We start from the raw sequence: 23,998 nt of genomic DNA, 5'->3' as shown, positions 1-23,998 counted from the left end.
TGTATTACACTGGTCTGCATCATTGTACTGGAGACCCACAGGTTTCAAGTGTAGCTTTAGCCTTGCATCAGCCTTGCTTGTAGCGTCACATAGTTGGTGCCTTTGTAAACAGCACCATCTGGTGGCAATCAGTCAGTAGTGCATTTCTTTTCAGCTGCTGAAGTCGTTGAATTCATTCAATATGAAGACGCTGTTGCAGAGCTGAAAGAGGGGAGGTGGAGGGAAAATAGAAGCAAGCAGGGTTGTTGGGAGGAGGGTTTGCAGAGTTTTACCTCTTGAAGATCTTATAAGCCCTGCAGGCAGTAGCTGCTACATGTCTGCTGGTTTCACAGTAACTGAGTGGAATTTCAAGACACGCACAGACATTTGAAAGGTGCCTGTAACTGAACACAAACACGCACCTTTCACAGACGACACTGTGCAGTTCTGCTCCATTTCAATCCACTAGAGGGCACAACAACCTAAGACTTGTACAACATTCCAGCAACTGGCAAGCTGGTGACCAACTAAGAGTGGGGAATTGGGACAAACATGGACTGGTCTCTGACTGGAGCCAAGCAGGTATGTGATACGAAACCCCAGAAAGCCCAACCACATTTCACAGCAAACAGATTCATCCAGGAGAGCAGACAACAAGCAGTGGACTTTCAAACTGTACAGTAAAAAGATTTGGATGGTTTTTAGTTTTTGTTCTCTGACCAGTTTAATCTGGTCCTCATCAAGCACCATGAAAGAGAGAGCGTGTCTAACCAACCTGCCTGATTTTTCTGAGGATGCAACATCGACAATGGAGAATTGCAAAGCATATGAAATATGGTTTATTTAGATTTCCAGAAAGCTTTTGACAAAGTCCCGCATAAAAGACGAATTCTCAAACTGAACGCAGTAGGGATTCAAGGAAATGCATGCACTTGGATTAGGGAGTGGTTGACATGTAGAAAACAGAAAGTACTGATTAGAGGAGAAACCTAAAAATGGGGCGAGTTAACAAGTTGAGTACCACAGGGATCAGTATTAGGTCCTCTGCTCTTCCTAATCTACATTAATGACTTTGATTCTGGTATAGTAAGCAAACTTATTAAATTTGCAGACGACACAGCAAAGGTCTTTCAAAATGATCTAGACAGCATTCAGAACTGGGCAGACACATGCCAAATGACATTTAATAGAGAAAAGTGTAAGGTACTGCACGCAGGAAATAAAAATGTGCATTATAAATATCATATGGGAGATACTGAAATTGAAGAAGGAATCTATGAAAAAGATCTAAGAGTTTTTGTTGACTCAGAAATGTCTTGAATGTAGGGAAGCTATAAAAAAAGGCCAGCAAGATGTTCGGATATATTGTGAAAAGAACAAGCCCCGCCCCTTTCCTCTTGGGCTTAAAGGGTAATGCAAAAGTGTCACCTAATTAAGCTGGGCATCAGAACACAGAGAAAAGGAGCCACTTCCCCGCCACTGTGGCGATGTGGCTTCAGTTTAAAATGCCAGCAAGCAAAAAGCTTAGCAAGGAAAAGATTGAGTGGGTGAGAGAGATAGAGCTGTGTGCGTGTGTGTGTGTGTGCGTGCGTGTGTGTGTGTGTGTGAGAGTGTGTTTGTGTGTGTGTGTGTGTGTGTATGTGTGTGAGTGTGTGTGTATGTGAGTGTATGTGTGTGTGTATGTGTGTGAGTGTGTATGTGAGTGTGTGTGTGTGTGTTTCCTTCAAGGTCAGAGCCGGGATATCCTGAACAAACCTCTTTATTTCGTTTTGGGGTTGCCCTGGAACAAGCTGACTCGCATCCCTTTCAAGGGTTTTATCCTGTGGAATAGCCACGTCTACGCTAATGGAACCCCGGGGCACGTAGAGACAAACACTTGCTTTTCTTTTCTTTTGAAGAAAAGTGAGATTAAAGTAACGTGCTTTTGAGTGTCAGTCTCTAGAGATTTGAAACCCCCGGAGCTTTCTGTCAGACAACAATACAAGCAGCAGGGGGTCCCTTTGCACAGTCCAATTAAAAACACATTTCCATGCACATTTCTGACAGACACTGGAGCTGAAAAATGATCTTCGGGCTTGCTAGGAATACAATGTTAACCTACATGCTGTGTATGCAAGCTTAAGGCTGAAATTGTATATGCTCTAACCCTAACCCTAAACCTAACCCTTTCTGATACAACCGTGTACTTGCATATCTCATGCACAAAGATTCACACGTTAAGTACATTGTAACTGTGTGTAATAACACTGTGATTGTGTGTAAGTGCACATGCATTTACTAAGTGAGCACTATGTAATTACACAGTCATTAGTGTAGCCGGTTGCACAATGCTAAGCCTGGCTGCACTGTTTCGATCACTTGCTGTAGTTTCAATGCTGCAGATGGCTGTAGGCGGTTCCTTGGCATTCGAGACAGGGGGTTCATTGGCCAGAGCAGGTCTGTTTAGTGTTTGCTGATGTGCTGGCTCTGGACTCAACACTTTGTAGAACGTGAGAATCTTTTTGGGTCTTTTCCTTGCACAGGCAAGACTGTTATAGCAGCACTCAAAACGAGATCACTGAGACAGTCAGTTTCCTTTCACTTTACTGTTTTTCTCGAGAAACTTTTCCTGTCCAGGACTGGCTTCAGGCATGCATGCTCAGGGCAGCCTGTGGAAACTCATACTGCATCTTTATATATGAGCATAGCTGCCAAGCCTCCCGATTTCATCGGGACTCCCGATAAAGAGACTTGATCTCCCGTCTCCCGCTGAGACTCAGCAAACTCCATATAATGTAGATTGCCAAGTGCAATACGTTATTACCTGGAGTACAACAAGCACCCCCACACCTCCTCTTGCTCGCCCCAGAAAAAAAATAAAAACTCCAGAATTTTCAAAACTTGGCAGGCATGCATACGGCTTGAGAGCTATGAAATAGGACACGCCTGAAATTTGAGTGTGACCGTGGACAAAACACTGTGACTTTCAATGAGGAGTATTTCAGAGGACAGGAACAGGGCATTGCAGGTGAATTTCTTTCTGGTGTCGCTCTTGAAGAGGGACGTGCCGCTGATGTGGATATCCTCTCACAGGGGCTATGAGAGGGGGAACAGTCTCCAAACCGTTTTCTATTGTAACCCGTGGGGGCTGCTGGGAACGTTTTGTAAAGGAATGATTTTGTTTTTCAGCGTGTTGGGAAGCGAAGGCACCGGCACATCAGAAGCACGCTGTCATGACCATCTTACAACACTTTATACAGGGGGCGGGGTTTGGTTAAACGCTTACTTGCCATTGGCTGCCCAAGGCTTTGGACGATTCGACTGGTCTTGTCATGTTTTTAATGAAACTCTGCAGTGCAGGTGCGTTGCTGTTTCTTCTTGGTACCCAGTGGTGTAACGAAGATGTAGATCTCAAAAACGTTTAATGCGTTTCTAGCATCACGACCTTTACAACCAATCAGATCGCTCCATTGCCGTGGGCTATGGCATGACACACCTGATTTCTGAAGCGTATGAAATGGAACTAGTTTAAATAATTAAAAAAAAAAGATTACATCACCACGACAACCACAGAGACAACTGCAGAAAGGAAAAAAGAAAACTGTCGATATTTATTCAGGTAAAAGAAAGTAAATGGACCGAGTTTTAGGGTATTTTTCTATAAGTTAACGGTGTGTAGGAGCGAAGATTTGTTTTTAAGAGCATTGAACAAACATGTCATGCCTTGTCGTTTATTTGAATTGGGAACACTACACTTAAAAACATATTATCGCTCCCAAATTATTCTGAAACCTTGAGTAGACAAAGAAACGACCCAGAAACATGTACAGAAGTGTTTAATAAATAACAGTGAGAAAAAGCTATTTTGTTTTGTAAGGATTTGTCAAATGTATAAACTTTAAATATAACATGCAGTCTCATAACTTAAAACAACGTAACACAATAATTTACAGACTGAGGTAGGGCTGGGGAGCAGAGGGCAACGGGGCACTTTGAGTTGAGTTTGTGGTGCTGGTTCATTGGCCAGGGAGAGGGGGGGAGGGTCCAGGGCAGCAGTCAATCAGTCAGTGTCTCCATGACTTCCTGCTAAGCACACACGCGCAGGCCGTGTTAATGCGAATGAAGCGCCAGGCCACCAGATTGCTCTCCACGGTCAGGGCCCGCACAAAGGTGTGTGTGTCGGTGCAGTACGAGTTCCAGTGCTTGCGGTCAATGCCCCGACAGCCAGCCCCGCCCTGTTTGGCGTTCCGACAGGTGGTCTCGAAAAAGTACTGCTTGATGACCGTGTTGTTGATGTTCACCTCCGCCAACACGCTCACTTCCTGTCCTTTGATATCGGTGGCCTTGGTCTTGTCTCCCACCCAGGTGCTGACGCTGTCGCACACCGAATACTCTCCGCGGTGCAGAGCCGGACTGGCTTTCCGTTTCACCCTCGATCCCGTGGGAGCCTCCGCCCCTTCCTTCCCCGGGGGCTGGGAGCTGAACAGCACCCTGGGGGAGCGGTAGGGCTGCTTGCTGAAGAGTTTGGGGTCCACGCTGGTGCCCTTGGGGGAGTGAAGGTTCTGGTCACGGGACTGACTTTGGTTGCTGCTGTCCTCCAGCTGTGCCATCATCGTGTCCGGCGCCCCCTGCTGCCTGGAGGAGAGTCCGGCCCCTGCCACCCTGGCATCCCCCTCTGACTTCAACACAGCCTGGACGCCGATCAGAAACACCAGGACCAGTGTCGACGACCACATGGGCACCCGTCCTGCAGAGGACAAGACAGTTAGATACACCTGAGAAACATGCTGTCCTTGTTACAATGCAGGAATCCAGCAGTGCGCACATTTATTACAACACCCCACTGCTTCTGAGGCTTGGATTTGAACACGAAATCAAACCACTGGAACTGAAAATCTGGGAAAAATGGCAAAATAGGCCAATTAGTGATTGTCTAGTTTAACAGTCAACTTTTATAGGCCCACACGTGCAATTAATTTAAAAAGAGAAAAGGAACATAGAGTCACACAGATGATAAAACGCAGGAGACTTTTTAGAAGTTGTTTAAGATGCCAAATTAAAGCACAAACCACAGGATATATCACTGATTTCTGAGCAGAATTTGAAATTCTCACTCCCAGAGGTTTTCATGCAGGTAGATATATAAAGGATATCAATGAGAAATCTTCAGGTGGTGTAATACATGTGGACACTATCTCAGAAACTTACACCGTCTCTCCATGTTTGTACAATCACAATGCAAGCTGTCAGTGTGACGGAAAAATGGGTGACCGTCAACTTGCATGTTAAAAATACGGGAATATTTTTATTTTTTTTGCCCAGAAATGTGCACTTTAGAGCTCAAACACTTTGAAAAGCAGCTCCATAAGGTAGATTATTAACGTACAAGACAACTTATTTGTGACACAAAACTAAACCAGATTCTGAACAGTTTTCTTGAACTGGTAAATAGGTTTATTTTACAGTACATTGTTTCACTGGAACAAATCAGACTCTTGCATTTTTGTTTGCAACATTAACAGGTTTTATTATTATTATTATTATTTTTTTCTTCTATTGGGTTTGCCCTAGAGCAAAAACATCTTAGAAAACAGCTTCAGTAGCTGGTCCTGCTTCACCATAGACAGGTTAGTGCGGTACAGTTTACATAACTTTGTATAAATACTGTGCAATGGAAAGAGCAATGCAATGCAATGCAAGCTTCGTGATTCTTGTTACATGTACGCTCGTCCTCGCCACTATGGGATGTGCTATTCTTGCACATTCACGGGCCATATAAGAGTTCACCATTGTAAATTTGCAAGGTATTTTTGCAGCTTTATCATACTTTCCCCATGGATATAATATGCATCTACCAGAATTTGTCTTGGTTTGCCATGTTTGTTAATATGCTGTACCATACCTCGCTATTCTTTACAATGCTTTGCTATGCTTCACCATGGCTTCCCTTTATTTGTTGTGCTTTTGCTATGGTAAACTTTCATAAGGGAGGGTAAGGGTCATTTAAAGAGCAAGTGGGAGGGGCTGGCAGGGTTGAAAGATCACACTGTCACATGATTGGAACGAGGACGACTGATCTGGAGCGCCTTCTCAAAGCAAGTAAACAGAGTTGTAGTCGAATGATACTCAGTTGGCTTTTATATCGTCTGATCCTGTATCAATTCCAGAAATGGAGGTCTCCACGTTTGCTGCTGTGTCCCTTCCCCTTGTATTCTTGTTCTGTGTTTCCGAGCAGCTTTACAAGCTCTGTAAATACGGGAGCTTCACTCTGCAGGATTAAGGTAGGTCGAAATGAAATCTGCTGTCTTGTCACTAAGAGAGTTAAAGAAACATGTCAGAAAGTGAGCTCTGCTTCAGGGTGTGCCGGCTGGTGCTAGTGCAGAAGCTGTCACTCACATCGCCTCTGCATTGCATTACTGAAATACTTGAATGAAGTTTCAATCAAGTGAGCCACGCAGTGCAGTGCAAGCTGTACAGTAACTGACAGGACTCCACTCGCCCCTGCAGCGTGACCCCCGCAAAAGAACAAAGACAAACAGTGATTCCTGACTCGCTGAGGTCACTAATCGAAGAGGGGGGGGGACTCTCACTTGTTTGTTGCCATAACAACCCAAACATTTGAGAGCGCGAGATCTGTGCACCCCGCTCCGACGCCTGGAGAGCTTTTAGTTTAATGGTTTAGTGTCACGTCAGCCTGGTTTGATGAAACGTGCACAGGCAGGCCCGGTCGCCTGGGAAGTGACGTCACTCTTACATTTCCTCAACAACAACATTCCCCAGATAGAACTCCAGGCCTCGCTATTGTTACTAAATATATAGAGTGCGAGGAGGAGGCAGCAAAATGGGAACACCCAGCATAACACTGTCAATAGGGCATGGGGCCACCATGGGAACTGATCTGAGGCTGGGAGCTGTTTACATTGTTATTGAGGGAGAGCACAGTGTGTGTGTGTGTGTGTGTGTGACAGATATTCATGAAAACAAATTTGGTATCCATGGAATACATAACTAATACTTTAGGGTTGTTTAGTCCAGAGCTACAATATATGTTTCAGGCTTGTTTTTTCTGTTGGGGTTACTTCACTTCACCTCTAGGGGTCAGCAGTAGCCATAAAAGCAATACAGGACACTGCACTGCCAGACTGTGCCACGAGAGCGTTTCCAAGGCGAGCACGGTTTGGAAACGCAGGACTGGGGGAATTTTGCCGTGATGTTTTCCCACGAGCCGATGTGCTCAGGGGTATCGGCTGAGATCCATTGGCTGCTGGCTGGGTCACAGCTCAGAGGTGTCCCAGGGTTTTAGAATGTCAGGGTTATTTATTTATTTTTTATTGCTTGTCAACGCCAGACTCTGGAATTGTACACAGCTCTCCAGCACAGACTGCTAGTAATAATAAACAAGTCCTGCTCAGCCAATCGCTCTCATTGTCCCAGTTTCCTCGTGGAAACCAGCCAATTTGTCTGTGATTGTACTGCATTTGACTGCATTCTTTGCAAATAGAATTGGTCAAATTGCCAACTTATACGAAATGTCTTTGCAGTCTTAATTCTGAGACTAGAATCACTAAGCTTGCAACCTACAGCATTATGTGTGGTTTTGTTTTAAAAGCTGAAAGAACATTTATATAAGAAGTTAAACCATCTGTGAAAACTAAACGCCTTTGCAGAAGAAAATCCAGTTCAATTCCACCCAGGTTATTACAGTTCCAGGGTTCCACCAGGGGGCAGAATGCACAACCCCACCCAGGTTCCCTGCGTTCCCTGCCTCACCTGTGCACTGTCTCCAGGTGAAGTGTGCTCCCCGCAGGGCTCTTATAGCGAGCGTCGCTCGCAGGCAGTGTCACAGCAGCCTGCCATTGGGGCTGCCCTCTCTGAGCTGCTGTCCGCACCCCGCCTGCAGAACAAGACACACGTCACACACCCACTCCAGACCACCCAGCTCGGCATTTCATTATTCCAGTGAATGCATTCACCTTGCCTGGCCTAGCCTGCTTTATTTCATAGCTGTAGGACTACAGGTTCCAGAATGCATTGCAGCAAACTGTGCCTCCCCAAACTGTCCCAGTGAACCTGGAGCTATGTAGTCACCCCAGGGACTGTGGTCTTCTCTTAACATATCCGCACATGTTAATTAATAGCAGCAGGGCACTGAATTGATGATTATCCCTCTACTAGCTACTGAAGGTCTTTGTCTCCCCCTTGTCTTCACTAGTGGTATAACCAACCCCAGGCCTCCCCAAGCAATCCACACATCAACCCTAACGTATGTTCTGGTGAACCAGCAAACATCTGAAAGCATGCGCCCCTGTCATTCTGCCCCCTGTGTCCTTCTAAGAGTTTACCGTTGTATGTATGCAGTTTTATCACGTCATGATCCCATGGGATGTGCGCACACAACTCCTTATTGCAATTCAAGAGGCTCACTTAGCAAGCTCCCCATGCAGTTCCCATTTACGCTTTGCATGTTTCTAATACCTGTGCCTTCGCTCTGCTTTATTAGACTTTGCTATGCTTTTGCTACTGGAAGCTCTTAGACAGGGGGTTACAGTGGCCCAATTCCATTGTCAACCAACCACGCTTCCATGTCTGATCTCCATTCCCGTCATACCAACATCATACCCCCCCCCCCCCCCCCGACTGTAGCTGGATCTCATTGTACTTACTTATAAACACTATATAACAGCAGCATTTCTGACACTCTTAATAGATTATATATGATGTTATGAGGTATAGTAAAAAGCTCTAATCAAATCCAGCCTTAAAGATAGAAATCTATCCTCCTGCTAAAAACTTTCTAGGAAATACAATTGCATCCCAAAGCTGTCATTACATGAGATTTCAACCACCATCTGTTTAGCTGCTCACATTTCCCAGATTGCATATAGACCACTGGCAGTAAAATTAAGTTTACAACACTGTTTGTTCTGAGGTGGTATTATGAGAGAGTGTCAAGTTTCACAAAAATCTGACGTAAAAAAATAATATAAGAAACTAAGTTGACAAAGGAATCGGGCAACGCTTTCATCAGGGGGTCCCTCGGTTTAGCGGGGGCGTTGTAGGAGTCAAAGGGTTGAACAAGTATCTGGAGCACTCTTGAGAATGCTGTGCTCGAGCGCAGCTGCAGGATGAGAGCGTGTTTCAGGACACAGAGGAACGAGGAATCGATAAAGCAAGCGGGGTACGGCTTCTGTAGAAGAGATGCACGGTCTGTGTCTGGAACAGCATTGCAGCTCACTCTGGGAAATTGACAGTGTTTAGATATTGCTCAAAAAAGAGAGCGTAAACAGAGTTCAGCTTCACATACACACAGGCCATGGATTTAAGACAGGAGAGGATTCAGCTGCCTGACGACAGACCATCTCCATACCCGAGCCATCTCCCAGAACATTAAGTCATTGATCACTGTCGGGTTTCTCTTCATAACTAGGCGCTGCACTGGTGTGTCTAACAATAACTGGAATCAGTAAATGGAAACGTACTAACCTAGCAATCAGTATTGAGTGCACTCATTTGCAGACATCCAATTCATTTCCTTACAGTGCTTCCCTATATTGGTTTCAGCGAAACCTTGCTATTGCAACAGAATGTGATTTTACTACTGCCGCACGCCGAACTACAACTATGCAAAGATCAACAGTCTTCCCATCATGACTGAAAGTGACGTGCAGCAGGGTGTGCTGCATATTGCAAGTGGGGTGTTTGTTTTTTTGCCCATCCCTTGAGTGTACCTCCCACTGAGCCGCTTCTTGTTACAGTTACCTGACTCTGGTCATGTAACATTGTCAGTCGCGTTGCCAGGTTAGTTGAGCTGAAACTGAAAGGCTAACAGTCGTTTTGTCATGTCTCTGTCCTGGAATGAGCTAGCTCTCACGCCCCCAGCAGCACTTCTCAGGGTAATGTTTACAATCCTCTCCAGACAGCAGGTGCAGCACGCTCCACTGCCAGCGGTCCTTTCACCAGCTCCTGTGGGGGTGAGAGAGATGCTGGACTGCCAGCACACAGGAGGCATTCTCTCACAGCCAGCTCTGCTCTGGATCGGTCTGCCTGCTTGAATTCGGCATCGTCCTGATTAGAGCATCTTCTCCTCCTGGTATACCCTGGGTCTTACACTGAGAGGGCGAATGCATCTTTACTGAGGCATTGTTGTGGATCAGATCCATCCAGCAGTGCTGCACTGGTGTCAGGAGGGTGATCTGTGAAGGTACTAAATAGGCTGCAGTATGAAAAGAATGTTCATGAAGGGTGTTCACAAAAACCATACTCTCTCTTAGCACATAACTCCAGTCCTGCATAAACTGCATTGGCTCCCTGTGAAATACAGAGTTCATTTTAAGGTGCTGCCACTTGCATATAAGGCATTGAATGGGCTAGCTCCAGGCTGCCTTAAGGACTGTGCCTAGTACCTGCAAACTTTACGCCCAGACCTGCTTTCTCGTCGTTTCTGTAAGTCTTGGAATAGTTTTTAATGGTATGATGAATGAGGGTTACTACACTGTGGTAAACAGTGTGGTCAGTCCAATTGAAATCATCAGAGGTTACAAATAGCCCGAAGCACAACCGATACCAGAACACTATCTCATTAACAAAACATGTTGACACAGCAATCAGAGAGTTAAGCGTTTTGTAGCTTTCCTCAGGGCTTGAGTAGTTTCCAGTACAAACACTGATAAAAATAAATCCATCAGGACTCCTCACATAGGTGCAGCCCACACTGAGCGACTGCAAGCGAAGAGACTGTAGAAGTGAAAGATTCAAACTGAGAAACAGAAAACCAGACACTGTGCAGAGTGTTGAAATGAATACACAGCGTTGCACGTCCCCTAGCACTGCTGCAAATGTTTAACGCGCATGGAATTTTTCTTTTTGTTGTTAACATCATGACAACTGTCTACACTTGTAACTTTAAACTCTGTTTGAAAACTCTTTTCAAAATGGCCTTATTGTGTACATCTTATTTCATGCTCGAATTCTAACCCTAACTCTAAAGCTAACCCTAACCCTGACCCTGACCCTAACCCTAACCCTAACCCTGACCCTGACCCTGACCCTAACCCTAACCCTAACCCTGACCCTGACCCTAACCCTAACCCTGACCCTGACCCTAACCCTAACCCTAACCCTGACCCTGACCCTAACCCTAACCCTAACCCTAACCCTAACCCTAACCCTGACCCTGACCCTGACCCTAACCCTAACCCTGACCCTGACCCTAACCCTAACCCTAACCCTAACCCTAACCCTAACCCTAACCCTAACCCTAACCCTAACCCTAACCCTAACCCTGACCCTAACCTGACCCTAACCCTAACCCTAACCCTAACCTTAACCCTAAACCCTGACCCTCTTGGGACTGGGACTGGGGGATTGGGACTGGGACTGAGATTTTGATTGGGACTGGTAAAAGACAATGTTAACACATGAATGTTTGTAACCGTTTTCAAAAAGTCCAATCATGTAACTGTGCCAGCACAATGCAACATAACATTGTAATTATGAATACACCTCATGTGTAAGCATAACTGATTCATGTCTATGTAAATACACAGTAATTAGGGACAATGGAAAGTGTTACCCTTGTATCTCTGACTGGGAACTGGAGCAGAGAATCGGTTCCAGTGAACACATTTACATCAAGATGCAAATATTTGCGTTGAATACAAGCATTTTAAATAGGATTGTGACAGGCTGATGACATTACCAATCCTAACATCAGGAAATGAAAGATATCACAGTATGAATGCACAAAGGGGAGAACCCGATTACAAAGATGAAATATGAGCACATTATTTGGTGATGATGAAGACTACATCGACAGCCGCTAGCTACGACAGAAATCCATGACTGCTCTTTTGCTACAGTCTGTTAACCTGCAGTGCATAATCAAGAGGCTTCACGACACGCTAAAGAAGAGAAATCCTGAAGGTACGAGAGGAGTTGAGAGCCCCTTCAAACGGTCTCCTCTTCAGATACATTCGAGAGCGACTCGAGCATCACGAGGTGGAAACTGACAGCTTGGAGGACCGGATTCCAACCTGTCAGGACATTTTAAACCCTGCTTCGTGCGCCTCGTTGCAGAAATAAGAAAGTCAGTGTCGTTTTAGGGGACACATCTGTCCCTTCTACCTCAAAGACTATAAAATGTCACAGTGATCTTGATTCTAATTATGAGGAGTGGAACAAGCATGTCAGTTTTTTTATTAACAAATAAAAACATGGCCATTTTTTTTATCACCAAATACGTTTCAAGAAGGCAGTGTTTGAATATTTGTTCAGTGTTTGAATATTTATCTCGGTGCCTGTTATTACAAAGGAAATGTTTTGCACAGTTTGAGGTAGCGAGCAGGAACCCTGCACGCTACCTTATAGGACAATAGCCTGTACATCCTAGCTGCATCTTACAAGATCAACCGGCTTGAGTACAGGACACTGATCTAGTTTAGAGAAATGCTTTGAGAGCTTCCAGGTGTTCAAATGTAATATGATTTATTGAACACTTTCAAAAAAACGTTTGGTTCAGCTCACACAGTGTTTAATAAATTATTAGCATTTCTTCATAACAGTTCCAAACAAAGCCCCTCTGGTGCTGGCAAGAACAGACGAATTCATACAGAAAGAACTCCAGGAAATATCTGTTAATGGCATGTTGCTGAAAACAGCGCGGCTGGCTAACTCACTGCCTGCTTCTGTTGTTCACAAGCCTTGGTTTGAACCCTGGTTCCAACTACAGCGGAAATGATCATCAAGCGAACATACCCATAACGCTTCACAATTGCTTGTGTGCTTGAAAGAGAGAGAGAGAGGCCCAGGACTGCAGCACTGAAAAGCTGGATCAGATTTTGCAGAATTTTTTCATTTAACGTTGGCAAGGGATTGTCTTACTTATGCAGCACAAACCACAGAAGGCTCTGTTTAAAAAGCCATCTTCTGAATGTGCCTGGCATGAAAGCGCTTTGAACACAAAGCAAAACAAACAACACACATTGTTTCATTATTTGACACAGTTCAGCCTCTTGTGTATTCTGCTTAAAGAGGGTTATTGAACTACTGTGGAAAGTTACACTATAAAAAACATTCACTACTGCAACCCAGCTCCTCAGCACCACACTGCAACCCAGCTCCTCAGCACCACACTGCAACCCAGCTCCTCAGCACCGCACTGCAACCCAGCTCCTCAGCACCGCACTGCAACCCAGCTCCTCAGCACCGCACTGCAACCCAGCTTCTCAGCACCGCACTGCAACCCAGCTCCTCAGCACCGCACTGCAACCCAGCTCCTCAGCACCGCACTGCAACCCAGCTCCTCAGCACCGCACTGCAACCCAGCTCCTCAGCACCACACTGCAACCCAGCTCCTCAGCACCGCACTGCAACCCAGCTCCTCAGCACCGCACTGCAACCCAGCTCCTCAGCACCGCACTGCAACCCAGCTCCTCAGCACCGCACTGCAACCCAGCTCCTCAGCACCGCACTGCAACCCAGCTCCTCAGCACCGCACTGCAACCCAGCTCCTCAGCACCGCACTGCAACCCAGCTCCTCAGCACCGCACTGCAACCCAGCTCCTCAGCACCGCACTGCAACCCAGCTCCTCAGCACCGCACTGCAACCCAGCTCCTCAGCACCGCACTGCAACCCAGCTCCTCAGCACCGCACTGCAACCCAGCTCCTCAGCACCGCACTGCAACCCAGCTCCTCAGCACCGCACTGCAACCCAGCTCCTCAGCACCGCACTGCAACCCAGCTCCTCAGCACCGCACTGCAACCCAGCTCCTCAGCACCGCACTGCAACCCAGCTCCTCAGCACCGCACTGCAACCCAGCTCCTCAGCACCGCACTGCAACCCAGCTCCTCAGCAACGCACTGCAACCCAGCATCTCAGCACCGCACTGTAACCCAGCTTCTCAGCACCGCACTGCAACCCAGCTCCTCAGCACCGCACTGCAACCCAGCATCTCAGCACCGCACTGCAACCCAGCTCCTCAGCACCGCACTGCAACCCAGCTCCTCAGCACCGCACTGCAACCCAGCTCCTCAGCAATAACTACTAGTTCTTCAGTGTGTCTGTCTGTCTGTGAGTGTTCTTCAGTCTGTCTTTCTGTCTGTCTGTGAGTGCCCCTTCAGAGTAAGGCCTTTATAGAGAAGCTCAACTTTCATACCACAGTTCTGTTTGTGGGAGAGGTCAGAGCTAATCCACACTGCCTGGGTGATTAATTCCTGCACTGTCCGAGAGCCGGGGGATTTGAAACACATTCACTGCAGTGTAAAGAAACTAGGCAGGTGAAGACACTGAACAAGACTGCAGGACTCTCAACCATGCAGTCAATACCTATAAACTGCTTTCTTATGGGCACCGTGCATCTCACCGTTTCTGTAGATGAGATGAACCTCATTCAAAACAGTCCCAGATATGTGTGCACTTTGACTTCAAGGCAAGAGATAATGTAGTGCAATATTTCACTGCTGTTAGGTCATCATGCCTGAGATTTTATATATATATATACACACACACTCAGGAAACAGGCTTGGGAATGTTGCACAGTATTTATATTGAATATAAGACATGGGCTTCCATTAGTGCTTAAGCTATGCTGTGTATGTTATCGTGATGATAAGCAATGTAAGCAGTTCATTAAGTAAACAACAGGACAGCTGTTTAAACCACATCTCACATGTGATCACCTCCCTTCCACACTGCAGCCCTGTGCTTAACCACTGAGCTACTCAAACCACTACGTTCCACACTGCAGCCCAGCCTTTAACCACTGAGCTACTCAAACCACTACCTTCCACACTGCAGCCCAGCTCTTAACCACTGAGCTACTCAAACCACTACCTTCCACACTGCAGCCCAGCCCTTAACCACTGAGCTACTCAAACCACTACCTTCCACACTGCAGCCCAGCTCTTAACCACTGAGCTACTCAAACCACTACCTTCCACACTGCAGCCCAGCTCTTAACCACTGAGCTACTCAAACCACTACCTTCCACACTGCAGCCCTGTGCTTAACCACTGAGCTACTCAAACCACTACCGTCCACACTGCAGCCCTGTGCTTTATCAAACTGAGCAACTCAAACCCACTCAAACCACTGCAGCTGCCCAATGTGCCACCACTGTCTCATCAAACAGAACCTCTGCCATTGAAATGTGTTGGCTCCTCTGTATTCTGCAGTCTAATAGTCCTTCTATACCTTCTGAACACGCTGTCTCCATTCTTGACTCCACTCAGAACTAACCATGACAATCTAAAACACCACACTGAGTGTACTTTCTCCCATTCACACTGCTTGAAGCTGACAGAGAAACCTGGAACAACGGCTACAGTGTTCGTTATGAGCTTTAGAGCTGTCTAGTGAAGAGAAGTCTCTCTGTCTTCTCAAGCACAGCACAGAACTGACAGTGAAATCAGACTAGATCAAAATCCATCCGCCTGCCTGCCTGCCTGCCTGTCTGCCTGCCTGCCTGCCTGCCTGCCTGCCTGCCTGTCTTTCTACTTGCCTGCCCGTCTGTCTCTCTGCCTGTCTGTCTGCCTGCCTGCCTGCCTGCCTGTCTGTCTCTCTGTCTGCCTGCCTGCCTGCCTGCCTGCCTGCCTGCCTGTCTGTCTGCCTGCCTGCCTGCCTGCCTGCCTGTCTGTCTCTCTGCCTGCCTGCCTGCCTGCCTGCCTGCCTGCCTGCCTGTCTGTCTGTCTGTCTGTCTGTCTGTCTGTCTGCCTGCCTATCTGCCTGCCTGTCTGCCTGCCTGCCTGCCTGCCTGTCTGTCTGTCTGTCTGCCTGCCTGCCTGCCTGTCTGCTTGCCTGCCTGCCTGCCTGCCTGCCTGCCTGCCTGTCTGTCTGTCTGCCTGCCTGCCTGCCTGCCTGTCTGCCTGCCTGCCTGCCTGCCTGCCTCTGTCTGTCTGTCTGTCTGCCTGTCTGCCTGCCTGTCTGTCTGCCTGCCTGCCTGCCTGCCTGCCTGCCTGCCTGCCTGCCTGCCTGCCTGTCTGTCTGTCTGCCTGCCTGCCTGCCTGCCTGCCTGTCTGCCTGCCTGCCTGTCTGCCTGCCTGTCTGTCTGTCTGCACACCTCACACACTGTCTGTACAGCATGTCCAAATACGTCAGCTAGGTATTGTATAACTTACAGAAATATGCCACCGGTGTGTCATATTAATTTCAACTGAACACACACCCTGGTACTGAGACGGGAGTGTGGGCCTGCCACGCAGTATCAGCGAGTGGGTATTGATCCATCATCTTCAAATAAATGACAGAGTCAAGTATTCATTCGAAGACTCATGAAAAGTACGGATATATATATATATATATATATATATATATATAAAGTTTCCAAACCTTTTAATCAATATCTTCTAGAGTGACGGGTGGGCACAGACAGTGGTTCTTCAGTCTTGAAAGAGTGCTGCTTGTCTGGCTGCCCAGGGTTTGAGTTCCTGCAGAGAATGAAATGCTTGCACTTCAGTTGGGGTGATGGTGGCTTTGCTGTGTTTCAGAGGCTGGCATCAAGCTCGCTATCATCACCTGTAGGAGGTGCACTGAAAGCAATGGCATCCCGGTAAACACTAGAGGAGACCTTTACATAGGAACGGCTCCCGAGCTACCCTGACCCTTTACTATCCAGGGCTTTGGATTTCCTTTTCCTTTGAGCCTGGCGATACAGCCTGTTTATTGAGCTTTGCCTCTTAGTGTGATAACATTTGGTTTCCATTCCAATGCTGGGTGAACGTGAGGTTCTAATGTCAAGATGCTACGTCACCTTCTCTGCACAATTCTGCAACAAGAGCCTCGTGTTTAATAGACAGACAGGACTAGATTGTTCTTCTTTGCTTGTTTTATTGTAGATGTCCTTCCTCAATCCCCTAGTACTAGTTTTCCTTCTGGAGCACAGACCCTGGACCCGAGTGATACTTTCAAATGACTGTTAATGTTGACAGCAGTGCTGGTATTGAAAGTCTCCCTGTGTAAACTGGAACAATGGAATTCGTTCCCAGCCTATTATTGTTGGGAACGATTCCAGTTATTGCTGGCTATCCTTGTTAAGGGCACGGCATGCTAAAGATGCCATGCTATCTTACAGGAGGCCCGCATGTCCAGTGGCTTTGCTTGGGACGGTCAGTCACTATACAGTTGAATTGCCTGCACAATAAAAAAGGTTTTTTTCATGCGGAAGATCTGATTTATTTTCTTATTGAGGGTATTCCATATCCTGCATCACTATTAGCTTGTTGATTCTGTAAGGGTTAGGTATGTTTGTTGCTCAATTAAACTTGAAATGGACTGTTGAAATCCCACCTGACCCCACGCACGTTGTGTGGATGCATCCAGAATCAATACAAGCCTTTCCAAAATATCACTCACCCATCTCGACTTGCACTCACCAGCGCCCCTGTCGAAAGAGTGAATTCTCTCTTCTCTACAAGAGACAGGACCAAACATCTCTACGGCGTCTGTCAACGCCTCGAACCTGGGAAAGGGGGTCAAAACTTTCCAGCCTGGAAAAGTGAAGATATTGGAGCTGCACATCTGTCAACGTGCAGAATTCCAGATTCCAATTTCCAATTCCAAATGAAATGTAACTTGTAGACCTGCCAGTGTACATTGCTGGACACCTTTGATTAAGCATGTCAGAGCACAGCTGCAAAAACAAAGGACGTCTGTAAAATGTGAAAGTGTATCAAAGTGTAATAAAGTGTAGCTAAAGCATGCTAAAGCATAGACACGCCTGCAACAGCCAGAGAGGTACAGTCATGCATGTTAAAAGAGGCATGGAATACCCATGGACAAACTGCAAAGAGACTGTGCAGATGAAACTTTTACAAGGTTTGAAAATATGTTCTTGTAATAAATGTCAATGCAGAGTTTCAGAAAATGTGAGATTCAGAACTCGCACCCATTGCATGAAATGGCAAGTCAAAAAGATTCCTTTTTAGCTTGTGTTTGATCGACGATCTTCAACACCAAAAAGGGATGTGAAAATAAGAGCTTGGTAAAACCCTTCTCATGCTTCCTCCGATGCTCCCTCCCTCTCAGGATGCATCTGTTTCTGATCCCGCACAGCATACCAACATGGATCTGAACATTTCCCTTTGGACGGCAGACACACGGGGGGTGGGGGGGTGTATTCATGACCTAATAGATGACTACTGTACTGTATATCAGAACCTGTAAAAGATACAGAGCCCCATACAGTGTTATCAAGAAACACATTACCTTATCTCTGCTGTATCCCTGTGGCAGAAATATATCAGTAACACTCTACACGGTGTCTCTAATTACTGTGCATTTACATAGAGGTTACTTAATAAATACCGGAGCACTTACACATAATTACAATGTTATTATGCACAGTTGCAATGCACTTAATGTGTCAATCTTTTTGCACGATATATGCAAGTGTATCAGAAAAGGGTTAGGGTTCGGGTTAGGCAAAAAAAATTAGAAATGAAGTGCACATACACCAGTATTTACTAAGTAACTAATATATAAATACACAGTAACTAGAGACACTTCATGTAAAGTGTTACTGATATATTTTTTTTTAATATAATACTAAGGGCTGTGAATCTATGTGAAATTGATGAAACATTTAACCCTTCAATGTATTCAGTCATTTTGAAGCAAAATACAATAACTGACCTGATTTCACCAAAAACACCAAAGAGACACGCATTTTGGTAAAGATTCTTTTTGACAAGCGCTTCCCTTGAAGATGCAATATAACATCTAAACCTGCAATCTCTAGTCTGCCGCCAAGATGCGTTCATCTGAATAAGAGCATTGAATAAGTCAACAAGCGAGGAAACGTCCTTGCAGTGAACATGCAGGCTCAAAGAAACAGCAGAGCGAGAGAGAGAGAGAGAGAGAGAGAGAGAGAGAGAGAGAGAGAGAGAGAGAGAGAGAGAGAATAATTAACTGTAATCCACAGAGAGAACACAGACAATAAACTCATTGTGTTTTATTTGTACTTGCTCTCCTTTCGTTCTTGTTTATTATTCTTTCTTCAGTTCATTGGAGCTGCAGAGCGTGCGTCACACAGCATGTCACCAGGAGCCGCTCTGGAACCTCCTGAGTCTTGCGAGCCGCGGTTTGGCCACCTCTGGTGTAGACGATGAATCAGCTGATATCTCCTACATACTATGATTCCTCATTTAGGAGCCCTTCCATCCTCTGTGGTGTTGCACTGCAAGCTTATTGGGAGGCTGTTGTGCTTACCCTCAATAAGCCTGAAGCACTGAGTCATTCTTGCATGAACACGCTCCACTGCTTCCCTGCAGAAGCTTGATATGATCTTGACCTTACTGTGTGGTCCTCGTTGTCCACTGTGACCCTTGTATACTGGAGAGCATTACTATTCTGAATCCAGCCACTGCAGCACAATCAGCACTTAATGACACAAACTTGTCAAAAATAGGCTAGTAGTTATTCCCCTGGCCGTGCAAATCGTATCCAATGACATGTAATTAACAACAGTACTGTGTAATTAAGCTTCGCTTTTAAACGTGCCTGGTAACTGATCTCCATGTGTCTTCGTTACGAGCCCTTTAATTCAGGGACAGTGACAGATCCTGGTAGGTGAGCAGGGGGGTGCTAGCAGCGTGTTCGTTACCAGCTCTTTATCTGACCCTGGTAAGTGAGCAGGGGGGTGCTAGCAGCGTGTTCGTTACCAGCTCTTTATCTGACCCTGGTAAGTGAGCAGGGGGGTGCTAGCAGCGTGTTCGTTACCAGCTCTTTATCTGACCCTGGTAAGTGAGCAGGGGGGTGCTAGCAGCGTGTTCGTTACCAGCTCTTTATCTGACCCTGGTAAGTGAGCAGGGGGGTGCTAGCAGAGTGTTCGTTACCAGCTCTTTATCTGACCCTGGTAAGTTTGCAGGGGGGTGCTAGCAGTGTGTTCGTTACCAGCTCTTTATCTGACCCTGGTAAGTGAGCAGGGGGGTGCTAGCAGCGTGTTCGTTACCAGCTCTTTATCTGACCCTGGTAAGTGAGCAGGGGGGTGCTAGCAGCGTGTTCGTTACCAGCTCTTTATCTGACCCTGGTAAGTTTGCAGGGGGGTGCTAGCAGTGTGTTCGTTACCAGCTCTTTATCTGACCCTGGTAAGTGAGCAGGGGGGGTGCTAGCAGAGTGTTCGTTACCAGCTCTTTATCTGACCCTGGTAAGTGAGCAGGGGGGTGCTAGCAGCGTGTTCATTACCAGCTCTTTATCTGACCCTGGTAAGTGAGCAGGGGGGTGCTAGCAGCGTGTTCGTTACCAGCTCTTTATCTGACCCTGGTAAGTGAGCAGGGGCGGGGTTGCTCAGAGCCCTCACTTGCTGACAGGTTAGATGGGGCTTGTGATGACGGACCGGGTTCTTGTTTCTAATCATTTCCGCTGCTAGTGAGGAGCTGCTGAAAGACTGTCTGTCTACACTGGGTTGCATGCGTTCCCAATAAGACTCCTTATTACAGGTATACATTAATATATACAATAGAGTGTCGCCCATACAAAACTGTTAGCACACTATTACACTATTACACTCCATAAACTCCATCTGTCTGTCTGTCTGCCTGCCTGCCTGTCTGTCTGTCTGCACGTCTGCCTGTATTTCCTTCTCAGCTGCTTTGTCCATTTCGGTACCTGTGAATATAGATTGTAGGGTTAACTACAGAAATATTTACCTGACAAGTGAGCCCCCAGCTACAGTGTGAGTGGGTGTGACGAGGGCTGCTCCCTACTTAGACAAGAAAACAAGCCCATAGAAAGCTCTATTAATACAGCCTCCCCTCCCCTCCCCTCTCCCTTTTATTCCTTTCCCTCACTATCTCCCACTTTCCTCTTTTCCTCTTCTCTCCACCCCTCCTCTCCCTCTCCCCCTCTCCCTTTACTCACTATTGTTCTACCTCTATCCTTTTTATATATGTGTGTGTGTGTGTGTGTGTGTGTGTGTGTGTCAGTGTGTGTGTGTGTGTGTGTGTGTGTGTGGGGGGGAGTGTGTGTGTGTGTGTGTGTGTGTGTGTGTGTGTGTGTGTGCGTGCGTGTGCGTGCGTGTGTGTGCGTGCGTGTGTGTGTGTGTGTGTGTGTGTGCGTGTGTGTGTGTGTGTGTGAGTGTGTGTGTGTGTGTGTGTGTGTGTGTGTGTGTGTGTGTGTGTGTGTGTGTGTGTGTGTGTGTGTGTGTGTGTGTGTGTGTGTGTCAGTGTGTGTGTGTGTGTGTGTGTGTGTGTGTGTGTGTGTGTGTGTGTGTGTGTGTGAGTGTGTGTGTGTGTGTGTGTGTGTGTGTGTGTGTGTGTGTGTGTGTGTGTGTGTGTGTGTGTGTGTGTGTGTGTGTGTGTGTTTAGGTGTTTTATTTAGCAGAGTGTAATCCAAGAAGCTACACAATGGCACTGCTACAGTCTACTGGCAGAGTCTTCATAGTAGCACAGCGTTTCATGTTGGATTTTGAAATGTCACATTTTTTAATGGATCAGTTTTTTGTTAAGTATGTGGAGAACTAGAAAGCAGTGTGTAATTCAATATGTTAACGATACATTATTCCTCAGCATTGTGCAAGACTTTTGGCCCGAGCCGCAGTTGCGTTCTGCTTATTGTGTTTTCTTGAGAGATATACCATTATGTATATATATATATATATATATATATATATATATATATATATATATATATATATATATATGCACACATTTTTTTTTTCAATTCCGAAAAATGTGTTTAAACTTGGAGCTCAAAATATCAATTCCATTCCATGCGATCTTTCAAGACAGCATCCCCAACATGGTATAATTAGAAATGCTTTATCAATACTTCAATCACAGATTGTTTCTGGATTACCCGAAGCGCAGTGACAATGTTTGCAAAATGATTTCCACATCCTTAAAAGCAGATTTTTTCACATCAGGTTCAAATTAGCGTGGGGTTCAACATTTTTGCCGATGGGGTTTTCAAACCCAGAGCCGCACACTAAAAGCCTCCAATCCCATGTCTCTCTCACTCACCTTCCAGTCTCCCCAGCCAGGTGAGTAGCCCTTGTTAACTTTGCATTCTTTCTGCACTTCAAACACGAATCCTGGGCTAATCTTGAGGGGCTTTTGCCACAGGCTATGAGCTTGTTTAAGCTCTCCACGGACAGTCCCCTGCACACATCTCTAGTGGGTTAAAGCTCTCGTGACAATGGCTGCTCAAACCCTTCTCTAAAACACCTCATAAACTGAAGGTTTGAAAAGTCACACTGCAAGTGAGCCGCAACGCAAGAAAAAAATAATTCCTGACTTCAAACACGCCATTTCTGCTGAACCCCCTTTAACTAGAACCAGGTGGAGCCAGACCAAGACTACACTGTGAAGAGAGAGCAAGCCAAGCACTGTGGAGAGCACAGCCACAGACTGGAACTGCAGTGCACGTTAGCAATACCTCATCTCCGACTGCACACAATCAGTCACACTTTGAATCACGATCGGAATGAATTCCTTCTGGTGCCACCAATTAGCATCACATGCAAGACAATCACATCACATGCATTAAATATGAGTTCAATTGCAAAGCATGAAAAGGGTCAGGATTACTGCACATGCAATTAGGGGCTCTAGACTACAGCATGGAAACAGTATGCGCCAGCTGAACTGCTGTCTTGAGAAACGGGTTGTCTTATATCTAAAAACTTCTCACAAAGAACAATTGAATAGCAGTGTGCTGATAGTAACTTCTGTGGCGTGTATTTTTCCATTGCTTGTCCGCATTCGCACAGAGGTTGTATAATTACATCTTTATTGGAAATTGGGAAAACCACCCAAGCTAGACGAATTAATAAAGAGTCTGATGTTGGAGTGCTTTTTTTTTTTTTTTTTTTTTTTTCTGTTATGAGTTCCTGTCTCAACAGCAACTGGTTTCCAGCGGGGAAGCTGCTTCTAATCAAGCTGCTGCTGGTGTTGCCGTGACCGGCCTGCTTTAAACTCTGTGGCTACTTCTTTAAGAGTGGCCACTTCAAACAGAAGGCGCCAGATCATTCTACAGGAGCAGCAATGTTATTGGTTTCTTACTGAAACTTTGACAAGTTGGGACAAATAGACATCTGTATTCTGTTGGGTAAAACCTGATAAAAAAAAATAAAAGAAAAAGAAAAACACACACACTGTACTGTGAGTCTGTGATATACTGTACAGTATATCTTTTTAAAAGTCCTTGCAAATGTGCTGTAAAAAACATCTGCCAGGTAACTTTTTGACAAGCCTTCCCTTTCACACACACACACACACACACACACACACACACACACACACACAGGCACACACGGGCACACACGGGCTATAAAACACCCTAAAAGTTATTTACCTCAGCTTCCCTTCCCTTCTCCAGCCAAGAGTAAGGTCCACAGGTGCAGTATTCCCTGGCAGGGTTATCCGAATACTTCCCCAAGGCTTTTGCTCTTGCTTGTGTGTGTGTGGAAAGGCCAGACTCAGCCATTCACTTTCACACTCAACCCCAAATTGCCTGCACTGAAACTTAGTCAGAGGACTCCTGGTGTCATTCTGCTCTCTGTAGGATCCTTCAGGTCTTAGTGCCTGCCTGGCTGCCTGCCTGCCTGCCTGCCTGTGCTCAACAGTACTGCACACAACTATCAGACACAACAGTGTCCCTGACATGGGGGTGTAGTATTGAAAGCTCTGCATTAACACTCTACATGTTGTTAGGAACAGCTGGTTCAAAACCTATTAAAACAGCATGATTACCTTTAAGCTAAACTGTAAAATTATTGTGTAAAATGCCCAGAATTTCTCTGTATTAAGCCACTAGTAAACATGAACTCCACATAAACAGGCACTTATTTTAATGTGAGGCCCATTAAACAGCTCCCAGCTGGCGCGCTCTCTTTCTCAACACGATGCCCTCTGGCACAGTAAAACCTTGCCCCCGTTCACAGCTTCGTTTGACGGCTGTCTTGTGCACTGCCTGGCGATTCTGGAAATATGTATCTTGTTAAAAACGTGCCTTTTATTTCACAAGAATCGTAATCTTTCTTCTTTCCTTTCAAAAAATGGTTTGTGCTAGACGCAGAGTGATTTGTTTTCTGTGTGCAAGACAACGTG

The 23,998-nt window shown here is 46.0% G+C and overlaps 1 protein-coding gene across 3 annotated transcripts; it reads right to left on the bottom strand.

Annotated features, from left to right (window-relative positions):
• Positions 1–3,806: 3,806 nt before the first annotated feature.
• Positions 3,807–23,392, bottom strand: LOC121299458 (venom nerve growth factor-like). Of its 3 annotated transcripts, none has more exons than XM_041227164.1 (3): positions 23,244–23,392; positions 7,729–7,852; positions 3,807–4,705 (listed from the first exon to the last, which is right to left on the bottom strand). In XM_041227164.1, exon 3 carries the CDS (start codon positions 4,692–4,694, stop codon positions 4,023–4,025), a length of 672 nt encoding a protein of 223 aa, XP_041083098.1. In that variant the 5' UTR covers positions 4,695–4,705; positions 7,729–7,852; positions 23,244–23,392; the 3' UTR covers positions 3,807–4,022. The 3 variants fall into 3 exon arrangements, with proteins under 3 accessions (XP_041083098.1, XP_041083100.1, XP_041083101.1); XM_041227166.1 differs by lacking the exon at positions 23,244–23,392 and adding an exon at positions 16,284–16,490; XM_041227167.1 differs by lacking the exon at positions 7,729–7,852.
• Between the last annotated feature and the right edge of the window lie 606 nt (positions 23,393–23,998).

This window comes from Polyodon spathula, chromosome 25 (assembly GCF_017654505.1).
Source record: "Polyodon spathula isolate WHYD16114869_AA chromosome 25, ASM1765450v1, whole genome shotgun sequence".
Taxonomy (NCBI): domain Eukaryota; kingdom Metazoa; phylum Chordata; class Actinopteri; order Acipenseriformes; family Polyodontidae; genus Polyodon; species Polyodon spathula.
The sequence above is the reverse complement of the archived record's forward strand: the minus strand, read 5'-3'. Positions and strand labels throughout refer to the sequence as shown.

Coding starts and splice junctions, on each gene's coding strand:
- LOC121299458 (XM_041227164.1), bottom strand. CDS start 4,694: ATGTGGTCGTCGACACTGGTCCTGGTGTTTCTGATCGGCGTCCAGGCT.